The 11,535-nt window shown below is 34.1% G+C and overlaps 1 protein-coding gene across 1 annotated transcript in view; it reads right to left on the bottom strand.

The window, feature by feature from the left end:
- Window positions 1-730: 730 nt before the first annotated feature.
- Window positions 731-11,535, bottom strand: part of LOC107677644 (bromodomain-containing protein 9-like) — a 14,021-nt gene continuing 3,216 nt past the window's right edge. The window contains exons 5-17 of the mRNA XM_016472630.1: window positions 9,973-10,030; window positions 9,741-9,885; window positions 9,528-9,638; window positions 7,675-7,856; window positions 7,412-7,594; window positions 6,112-6,125; window positions 5,531-5,626; window positions 5,217-5,349; window positions 5,017-5,128; window positions 4,316-4,366; window positions 4,132-4,228; window positions 2,948-3,118; window positions 731-940 (exon numbers count right to left, since the gene is read on the bottom strand). Coding sequence (XP_016328116.1) covers window positions 840-940; window positions 2,948-3,118; window positions 4,132-4,228; window positions 4,316-4,366; window positions 5,017-5,128; window positions 5,217-5,349; window positions 5,531-5,626; window positions 6,112-6,125; window positions 7,412-7,594; window positions 7,675-7,856; window positions 9,528-9,638; window positions 9,741-9,885; window positions 9,973-10,030 — 1,454 coding nt within the window. The 3' untranslated portion in view covers window positions 731-839. The remainder of the gene's footprint in view (window positions 941-2,947; window positions 3,119-4,131; window positions 4,229-4,315; window positions 4,367-5,016; window positions 5,129-5,216; window positions 5,350-5,530; window positions 5,627-6,111; window positions 6,126-7,411; window positions 7,595-7,674; window positions 7,857-9,527; window positions 9,639-9,740; window positions 9,886-9,972; window positions 10,031-11,535) is intronic.

Genomic DNA, 11,535 nt, shown 5'->3' with positions numbered 1-11,535 from the left:
CCAAATGCAAATGAGAGCTCTCTCTATGAATGCATGTGAGAGCTCAGCACTGCAGGCAAATATGCAGAACATTTTCACATCTTAATTTAATGCATGCAATACTAAACTCACAATTTTTTATTTGCTTTTAGCTGTGCATTTAATGAATACGCACTGTGCTGCATACTACTGATAACAATGTAAAAAATTTTTTTTTATTTTTGAACATTTTAAATACATTTGCATTTAATATTTTGTTTACTTATGCATCTGTTATGATTTTTTTTGGCAATCCAGTTTGAATCACCATCGTGTATGAAATGTGCTACAAAAATAAACTTTTGCATTTTATCACATCACAATGATGTGAACGTTGTGCATTTTAAATCATTTTTGTCACATCACTCCTGCATTAAGCAATGACTTCAGATATTTATTTCCACCCCGTTCATTTTCTTTCTCTGTGCAACACTCAACGTTTGGCATTTTTGTTTTTAGTTTTGTGCAGTAAGCAATCCTGTCACTTTGTTGGGTTGCTGCTTGAATTTAAAATGACTCCTGAAGCAAAACCATTTGAGAACCACAGTGATAGTTGGACAAAGGGTTCTGAGGATGTGAAGTGCTACTTCCTAAAGTTCACAAGATAAAAAAGAGAAGCAAACCTACACATAAACGTGAGTTGAAGGTAAAGCACTACTGCAGATCAAACCTGTGGTCAGGAGAAAAAACAGCTTTAAACCACCATATAAAAAAGGGAATCAGACACAGACCTTTTATTTAAAAACAAGCACGTGATGCAGTGAATCTGTACAAGCCTTTAGAACAGCACATAATTACAGCGTGTCGGTCTGAGTGTCACATCAGCTGTTAGCGGTGGATCCAGGCTCTGGAGACTGAAGAAACTCATACGGGTCCTGAACCATCTCTGTCTGATCTCCAACACCCAGATGAGGTGAACTTCCTGATCACAGTGAGCAAATAAACCAGGTTAATATGCAGAATATTAAGATTTATTTTAACCCTATAAAGCTACTGTATCATATTTGATACGCAGAAGCCTCTAAATGATCAACATGATCAAAACTTCACACAATCTACTGCACGCCTTCTGTCGTCTGATTGATTGTTTTTCCAGTAAAAGCTATTTTAGTGTAATTGTACAAACATCCAGCTTCAGCTGGTGCTTCACGTGTCTTTTAGCTGTCAAATCTGATTTTTATCAAGTAAACGTCAGCAATATTTCCAGATGGACACATACTGGACTGAAGCAGCTCGGCTTTACTTGATTCTCTTTTAGAGAAATCAGTGCGTCTCAAATCTGATCCTCTGGATCTTTTGAGGAGCGTTTGTTTCCAGAAGCTTTACTTTCACTGTTCCTCAGCGGAGGAATGATCTTCACGAGCCTCCAGAACATCTCACATCTTCTGAGGAGCCTTTATTTCTTCAGCTCTCAATCACTGCATTATATGTTTGGATCATTTCAATCTCGGCTTACTAAGACATATTATTGCAGATATAGAGCGAGCACTGATATTTAGATCATTTTATGTCAATATCTGCTGTACTGGTATAAAGATCTCATAGATTTACATTACAAGCATCAGAATTTCATTATATAAATATCAGCATCTGCAGCCAATTGCATATTTTTGCTCAGTTTGGGCCTCTGAATTCAATTGAGCTGTTTTTTCCTCTATATTCTCATATATGAGACATAAAAGCCTGATGGATCAAATATGATACTCACCAAAAGAACATGCATGCAAACTTTTCAGATTTTCACAAAAAAAAAAAAAAAATTGTCTAAAAGTTAAATTAACTGTTCCATAAAAAAAATAAAGATTTTTCTGACTATTATTTCATAGAACTGACTTTTTTGGTCTTGTCAGGTTTTGCACAAAATTACCACCCCAAAAAATAATAAAAAAATAAATAAATTAATTTATAAATAATTATAATTATAAATGATAAATAAATAAATTCTAAATATGACACATATTTTTGCTCAGTTTGGGCCTCTGAATTTAATTGAGCTGTTTTTTCCTCTATATTCTCAACCAAAAAAACAAAAAACAAACATAGAACTGACTTTTTTGGTCTTGTCAGGTTTTGCACAAAATTATCACCCCAAAAAAGGAATGCCTGTGATCAGTGCTGGGGGTAACGCATTACAAGTAACGCGAGTTACGTAATCAGATTACTTTAAGTAACGCATTACTTTTTTAAATTTACAAGAAAATATCAAAGTTACTTTTTCAAAAAAGTAATGCCAGTTACTTTGTTTTCCCATTTATTGACTAACAGCTCTCCTGTCCCCATGTTGAGAGAAATCGGAAGCACAGAGGAGTTGTGTGCGCTGTGTGAACATGATGTTACTGTAGTTCTAGACTAAATGTGAATGTGCATTAATTCATCCCACTCACAAAAAACAGATTTAGTATTCATCAAAATGAATTAAAACAGTGAAATGCAAACTCAGAATATGACGCAAACCTGCAATAATTAAATATGTTAAATAACACAAATGTATCTAATCCCATTTTATTAACCAATGTCTTTGCTGCTGACCTTTAATGATCCAGTTCAACCATACTAATAAGCAAAAATGACTTTAGATAAACTAACAATTGTGCTTCATTGTTTTTTTTATTGCTGAAGAGTGTTTCTCGTGAAATTACTTTTCCTTCAGCCTGAGGTTTATTCATTACACTTTTTGGTGTGAAAGGGCTTTTACATTTGCTATAAATATAACTTTTTATATTAAAAACAATCAAGCCCTGCTCATATTTAAAAAGTAACGCGAAAGTAACGCAAAAGTAATGTAACGCACTACTTTCCATAAAAAGTAACTAAGTAACGTAATTAGTTACTTTTTTAGGGAGTAACGGAATATTGTAATGCATTACTTTTAAAAGTAACTTTCCCCAACACTGCCTGTGATGCATAAATTATAAATATGACTCAGTACCTAAATGGTGGTGATCCCTCTCTGAAGTGTTTGACAGGGACGAGAGATTGGAGGAGGGTCGGGATCCGACTCGGTCCACCGCTGCGTCCTGGAACTCCTGCAGGAGTCTAGCTGCATCGTCAAAGTGCTGATGACCGTCTTCATGCTCCGGCTCCTTCTTCACACATTTACCTGCAGATCACAAGAACACCAATGATCAGCTAGAGCAGGGCTGGGCGGTATATCGAGTTTGTACGGTATATCGATATATATTTTTTATAAGCGATACGGTATGAAGCAATACCGTTAATATCGATATACAGTAGCTGATACGAGCGCATCTGAAAAAAATATCTAGGGAGGACACAGACTGAGCTGCTGCGGAGAAAGTGCATACTACAATTTGTTCTAAACATGTGACAAGCTTTATATGAAGGGCTTTAGTAATAGTAATTTAGTAAGATATAGAAGCCTATAGTTAATAGTTTCAGTTTAAAGTGGCTCTGACAGAAAGGCTGCGTGTGAGGCTGACAGTGTTTAATGTGTTTTCCTGAATGCATTACTTACATTTCACAGGTATATTCTCCATCTGTAAATGTTAGAAAGCTATGGAAATCTTTCCATTTTGCTGTCAGAAGTGCATGAGCTTTTGCTTTGCGATTCTCCGCTAAACTTCACAGACTTCATTTAGAACGAGCGCCGCCATGTGCATGCGTACCAAACAGACGGAGCTCAATGAAATAGGAGCAATATACATTTTGCTGAAATATTTGTAGTTGGACAATAAATGTGACGTAGAATTTTAAACCTACAAGTAAGTGTATTTGTATGATAGCACTAACGGTAAAGTGATTGTAGTGGGGTAATCAAAACAGCCTTTTTACTTAATGTAAAGTCTGCTTTTTTATTTTCGTTTTTAGTTTAGTAAATTTAACTTCTGCTTTAAAAGCATTATTTTTGTTTTTAGATCGCAATGTTACAATGTTAGAATGTAATGTGATTTTAACCCTTTTTTGCACAAGTGAATACGTTCACTTTATTTGTTTAATCCAAACACAAAATACCGAGATATATACCGCAAATCAGCCAAAAAATACAGAGATATGAATTTTTGCTCATATCGCCCAGCCCAAAGCTATCAGTAAACCGAACACAAGCAATGACCTGCACAGTCAGGAAGTTCTGATGTGTGATATACGACTCACCTAATGTGTTGAGCATATCTAGAGACATGTCTGGGTAGCTCTTCATGGACATGAAATCCAGCACTGAACCAGATTCCATGCCACTTCCATCTGTTCCCTATAGAAACACAGAGAACATATCATCAAATGGCACTTTAAGAGGTTTGAAACCTGCAGCATGAAAGATAATAGACAGAATTCTTACCGGCATGTCACATAAACTAGATTTAGTGTCATCAATCGGCAAGTTTCTGTTCTGAAATACAAAAACACTTATTATATATTCATTTGCAGTATATAATATTTCACACTACTGTTTAAAAGTTTGAAGATGTTTTTGAAAGAAGTCTCTTCTGCTCACCAAGGCAGCATTTATTTGATCAAAAATACAGTAAAATTGTGAAATATTATTGCAATGTAAAATAACCGTTTACAATGTGATTACATTATAAAATATAATTTATTTCTGTGATGCGCAGCTGTATTTTCAGCATCATTACTCCAGTCTTCAGTGTCACATGATTCTTCAGAAATCATTCTAATATGCTGATTTTCTGCTCAAGAAACATTTCTGATTATTATCAATGTTGACAACAGTTGTGCTGCCTGATATTTTTATGTAAACCGTGGCATTTTATTTTTCAGGATTCTTTGACGAATAGAAAGTTCAGACGAACAGCATTTATTTGAAATAGAAATCTTTTGTAACATTATAAATGTCTTTACTGTCACTTTTGATCAATTTAATGAATCCTTGCTGAATAAAAATATAAATTTCTTTCAAAAAACTAAATAACAGAAGAGAAGCGCGTTGCTGATAGTCAATGATCACAAAACGCTGAGAATGTTTAAAAATCATAAAAAAAAGAAGCAGGTCAAAAGACACATTTTTGTTTATTTTAATACCTGTCGGATTTGGATGATGGCTTTCGAATGATCGCCAGCCGTCATTTTATCCAGCAAATCACCCACAAGCCTTTTGGTAAAACTCCCACAACCCTTGACAAACTCCTGCAGACTGAAGTGCAGACACAGAAAATCCCATCAAACAACAGAGTCCAATGCAACAGCTTAATAATGCTGATCCACGGGTTTGATCTAAACACCTGAGAGCACACTGGACCCCAGTCTCGTCTCCGTAAGCCGAGTACAGCATGTCCATCTCCTCTGGAAGCAGGTCAGGATAGACGGAGTTGTTCTGAAGGGTCTGAGTGTTGTACGCGCTGCTCAAGAACGTCACTGAAACCAAACAACAGGACAGATTCATTGGAGAGAATTTATTTGCAATGGCAGTCACATGCAAAAAAAGACCAAAGATTCTGGTTGTGAGTCATGATTTAAATATTGACTCTTCTAGTATTTTAGAGACAGTAATGTGACTCAAAACCCTACAAATAATAATAATGCTTGAAAACGTTACCTTTGTGCCTCCTGTCGTCTTTAAAACCCAGCGACGTCAGTCCAGGTATGAGCTTATTTGCCAAAGTGCTCAAATCTATAGGATGAGTCTCTTCCTCTGTAAACAATAATCAAGATGTGACCCTGGAGCACAAAAGCAGTCTTAAGTCGCTGGGGTATATTTGTAGCAATAGCCAACAATACATTGCATGGGTCAAAATTATCAATTTTTCTTTTATGCCAAAAAATCATTAGGATATTAAGTAAAGATCATGTTCCATGAAGATATTTTGTAAATTTCCTACTGTAAATATATCAGAGCTTAATTTTTTATTAGTAATATGCATTGCTAAGAACTTCATTTGGACAACTTTAAAGATGATTTTCTCAATATTTAGATTTTTTTGCACCCTCAGATTCCAGATTTTCAAATAGTTATATCTCGATCAAATATTGTCCTATCCTAACAAACCATACATCAATGGAAAGCTTATTTATTCAGCTTTCAGATTATGTATAAATCTCAATTTCGTAAAATTGACACTTAAGACTGGTTTTGTGGTCCAGGGTCACATATATCCTTCAGACACATGATATTATTGCTCTGGATAAACTTTCTGCAACAAAGTCAGCAACCTTTCTGACATAAAGTTACATTTTTAACCCTTTAAAGCCTATTGTATCATATTTTTTATAAAAATCAGTGAGTACCAAATCTGATCATCAGGCTTTTGAGGAGTGTTTATTTGTTCATCTCTCAATCAGCATTGGATTGCATTGCATCATATGTTTGGATCATTTAAATATCATTTAACTAAGACACATCATTGGAGATATAGAGTGACGACTGATAATTATATAATTTTATATAGGTATCTGCTATACTGTTATATGGATCTCATTGATTCACATTACAAGCATTACAATTTCATATTTTTGTTCATATAAACAGCATCTAGAACAAAATTTTTGCTTAGTTTGAGCTTTTTTAAAATAAAACTGAGCTGTTTTTCCTCTGTATTGTCACTATATCATACTATATGAGCCATAAAAGCCTGATGGATCAAATATGATACTCAACAATAAACACACATCCAAAGCTTTTTTTTTATGTTTTGTCTAACAGTTCATTTATCTGTTTCAATTAAAAGAAAAAGTTTTTCTGACAATTATTTCATATTTCAGACTTTACAGGGTTAATTTTCTAAACACTGTGCATAATTGTGATTATTACCACCTCATTGTTTACCGGTTCAGCTATTTTTATACACATATATATAGTCTGCTATATAAAGTAGTACCTGGAGCACAAAAGCAGTGTTAAGTCGCTGGGGTATATTTGTAGCAATAACCAACAATACATTGTATGGGTCAAAATGACCAATTTTTCGTTTATGCCAAAAATCATTAGGATATTAAGTAAAGATCATGTTCCATGAAGATATTTTGTAAATGTCTCACCATAAATATATTAAAACTTAATTTTTGATTAGTAATATGCATTGCTAAGAACTTCATTTGGACAACTTTAAAGGCGATTTTCTCAATATTTTGATTTTTTTTGCACCCTCAGATTCCAGATTTTCAAATAGTTGCATCTCAGCCAAATATTGTCCTATCCTAACAAACCATACATCAATGGAAAGCTTATTTATTCAGCTTTCAGGTGATGTATAAATCTCAATTTTGAAAAATTGACCCTTATGACTGGTTTCGTGGTCCAGGGTCACATATGCACGGGAAAATATACATTTAAATACAGAAAATCATTGCCATTGTACATATTGCATTGCCATTTCGCATATTACATTTCAAAATGAATATTGCTACCCTTATGCTTCCATAATATTTGCCTAATTGCATGACCCGCAACTTGTAAACGTTGTACCCAGATTTTCAACACGTGCAAAACTTTGTGAGTGTAAGAAACATTAGGTTACAGCTCGGCTGCACCTTAGAGTTCGGCATGAAACTATTGATTCGATCCCGCGCTTCATCCGCCGCGTGCTCCACCAGCGCCAACACATGCTCCTCCGCCGTGCTGTCCGTCAAACTGCAGGCGTTGCCCTCCAGCTCATACAGATCACTAGACGAGCAACACATCTGCTCAGTCACACACTCACAAACACGAGAAACATTCAAAAGCGCTGCAGATCACTGCTTTACCTGATGATAGGCTCTTTTACAGGCTGCTTCTTGGACTTTTTGGGGTACTCCGTGTGGATCGGCAGGATCTCCGTCACCGGTTCCTTAGCCGTGATGTGGTCATCTCCCAAAATGGCAGCCTGCTGAGAGAAATCCATGTCCTGCATAAACGTCATGCTGCGCTTCAAAGCTAACAGCCGCTCCTGTGAACAGAGCACAAATAGACCAACACAGCACCCATTTACTCCTCCTGCGGAGGTCTTAGGCTGGCCATGAGGATGGGAGACACGGGACATCCAACACGGGATGGATTGAAATTAAGAAAGTGATTGGATGGTGCAAATACTCGTCTCTGAGTCCACAGAGCACTCGAGAAAAATCTCACTAATGCAATAAAATAACAGTGTGGTGATTAAAGTCTTGGATCTTTGTCCCATCTAATACTAAAAACAAACAGCTTTAGGATTTTGGAAAAATTATTAAATTAGGAAAAAATAAATAAATTCTGCTTTACTATTTCTAGGTCACAAAGAAAAAAATCTATACAATTAAGTATCATCTTAAATTCTATTTTAATGTACAGAATATAATATAATATTATTTTTTGCAACTACATAAGATATATTATACCCTATTATATATTCAATAATAATTTTAATATATTTAACAGACTTTTCCAACACTTTTTGATATTTTTTAAAAATTTAAGATTTTTAAATTAATTTATTAATTTTTATTAAAATACATTTTATTAATTTTGTCTTATGAAAGTTTCAGGCTTTGCAATCACAACTTTAAAATTCCCTAATATTTCAGATTGTGTGAAAAAGTCAGCTTCCATTCATGAACAAAAAATGCTCTTTGTAACGTTCCCAAATCATATTGACTATTATCCTGATCATTTAATTTGTCATGGAAAATATTGTATTTAATTTAAAAAGTACACAATAAGAAGCATTTTTACTAGTTTAATAGTTTTTGTATATATTCTGAATCAGATTTTATCTTTTATATTTTCAGTTTTAACTTTAATTTTAGTAAAAGTTTAGTAATTTTGTTGTGTTTTTGTCATTGCTATTATTTATATATTTTTATTTACTAGCTTTAGTTTATTTAGTTTGAGTTACTTTAGTTAAACTAAATGAAATTAAGAAATGTCGCATTGGCAGCTAGCTGAAATAAAATAAGTTTTAGTTATTAAAGTTACATATATTTTATGTCAACTAACAAAAAAATTTTTTTTTTATGCTTTTAGTTTTAGTTAACTATAATAACCCTGTACCCAAGTTAGTGTTGTGGAAAGTTACTTTTAAAAGTAATGCATTACAATATTGCGTTACTCCCTAAAAAAGTAACTAATTACGTTACTTAGTTACTTTTTATTGAAAGTAACACGATACGTTACTTTTGCGTTACTTTTTAAATCTGGGCGGGGCTTGCTTGTTTGCTTTTAATATAAAAAGTTCTATTTTTGGCAAATATAAAAGCCCTTTCACACCAAAAGCCTGAGGCTGAAGGAAATGTAAACTCACGTCTGTACAGTATATACTGCATGTTCACATTTATTCTAGAACTAAAGTAACATCTTACTCCTGATTTCTCTCAACAAGGGGACAGGAAAGCTGTCAATCAATAAATGGGAAGCAAAGTATAACTGGTGTTACTTATTTGAAAAAGTAATGCGTTACTTTACTAGTTACTTGAAAAAAGTAATCTGATTACGTAACTCGCGTTACTTGTAATGCGTTACCCCCAACACTGTACCCAAGTATTTAGATTACGATAACCACACGCATCCGAATCGAATGGGAATGATGGCACGGATGAACTGGAGGATGAACAACAAAGGCAGAAAATAACCAAAAAAATGTTACTTTGCTCATCATTTTGAATCCTGTGTGGAGAAGTTTCTTAGCGGCCTTGTAGTAAACCGTCTCCGGTCGGTTATAAACCATGGCGTTGTCACACATCAGCTTGAAGTCTGCCTGGAGAGTCACACATCAGATTGAAATCAGTTACACTTTTATAGTTAAAAGTCTTCTAATATGAAGACAAATGAAGATAAAAAGAGCGGGACACTTGCGTACCTTGAATTCTGTGATAGTTTTGTATTCGTTTGCATCGATTTTGTCCTTCATTGTGCTGAAGTCCATGGGATGTTTGATTATCATGGAGTATCCTGGAGCAATGGCGTCTGTCACCGGGAAGGCGAAGAATCCGTGTGCATCTTTCCTGTCGAGACAGAAAGACTGTCCTTATATAATGCAGATATGAGGAAAGATTAAAATTACAATGCCATCTGCTTTTTCAGAGGCTCACCTTTGAAGCAAACGCAAGAAATGCTCCAAGAGCTGCTGGCGAGGGGTGCATTCGTTTTCTAGGAAAAAAACAAAGGACAGACATAAAAATCACTTGTAAGTCATTTGTGATTTGTTTTGATGGATACCAGGGCTGTGCATCATTCAGAACTGAACTGAGAATGTCTTTTAAACAGCTGTTTAATTCATGAATTTGAAACGGAATTTATTTGAATTTAAGGAATCGGAAACGGCTGAAAGCGTAGATTTTACAACACTTTGTTCAAAACGGAGCCAAAAAAAACCCGTATATTTTAACTAAATATATAATTTAATGATTTTAATTTTATTTTCAATATTTCTTTTAATGGTAACACTACAATACGGTTTTATTTTTTATTAATTAGTCGACTGCATTAGTTAAAATGAACGAATAATGAAAAATATTTCTAAAGCATTTATTAATCTTAGTTCATTTTAATTTTGACATTTACTAGTACATTATTAAAATCAAACATCCGTTAATGTTATTTAATGTACATGAACTAACAATGAACAGTCGTGTTTTATTAACTGTATTTAATGGTAACAAAGATAATAAATACTGTATCAAAATGTATCGGTACTTGTCAATTAATGCATTAAATAACATGAACTAACTAGACCTTATTGTAAACTGTTACCTATTAATTTGAATTTAAGCAAGTGAAAACTGCTGTAAGTGTACATTTTAGTATGCTTTGTTCAAAATAGAGGCAAAAAACACTAATGCAATCATAACTCAATATATAATTTTTCAATAAATCACTTTTCAACAAGGTTCCATTAGTTAACTATATCAGTAAACAAATTAACAATGAAAAATACTTTTAATGTGTTATGTTAATTTCAGCATCTACTAATACATTATTAAATTTAAACGTTGTATCTGTTAATATTAATGTACTTGAACAGTTGTTTTTATTAAAGGTGACATATCATTTATTATTAAAATTTTTATAAATTATTAATAATAAATGGTGGTAAAGGTTAATGAATTCAATTGATTCATTGATTGTTTTTGGTTATTAAAATGTGAATAAACCATTAAAGGTGACATATCATGAAAATCTGACTTTTCCAGGTTTTAAGTGCTATAATCCGGTCCCCGGTGCATCTACCAATCAAGGAAACGTGAAAAGATTAACCCAGTAACTTTGTTTAGGGAAGCCTTTTTCTGCAAGCGTCTGAGAAAACGAGCGCGTCTGATTTCGCTCCCTTGGATGACGTGGCAAAAAGATCTCATTATAATATTACCGCCCCTTAATCTGTAAGTTTCCATTCACGGCGCCGTCATTTGATTACGCAAGCGACAACGGTGCACTAGTTCTAATGCAATGGCGAAAGTTTGAGCAAAACATGCTAACTGTTCTGCCTTTGTCTGCACAGACGAGCACAGAACACTGTTTAGATCTAAAATAAACATGCGATTTATTTCCCAGCAGTTTACCTTCTCAGACATAACCGACCGTTTTTGTAACTCATGTGTGTTTTTAACATAAACTTGTGTGTGAATGAGAACTTAGTTTAGTTCTCACATGCTATG

This window comes from Sinocyclocheilus anshuiensis, unplaced genomic scaffold, assembly GCF_001515605.1.
Source record: "Sinocyclocheilus anshuiensis isolate Anshui unplaced genomic scaffold, SAMN03320099.WGS_v1.1 scaffold796, whole genome shotgun sequence".
Taxonomy (NCBI): domain Eukaryota; kingdom Metazoa; phylum Chordata; class Actinopteri; order Cypriniformes; family Cyprinidae; genus Sinocyclocheilus; species Sinocyclocheilus anshuiensis.
This window is presented reverse-complemented; position numbering and strand designations above follow the sequence as displayed.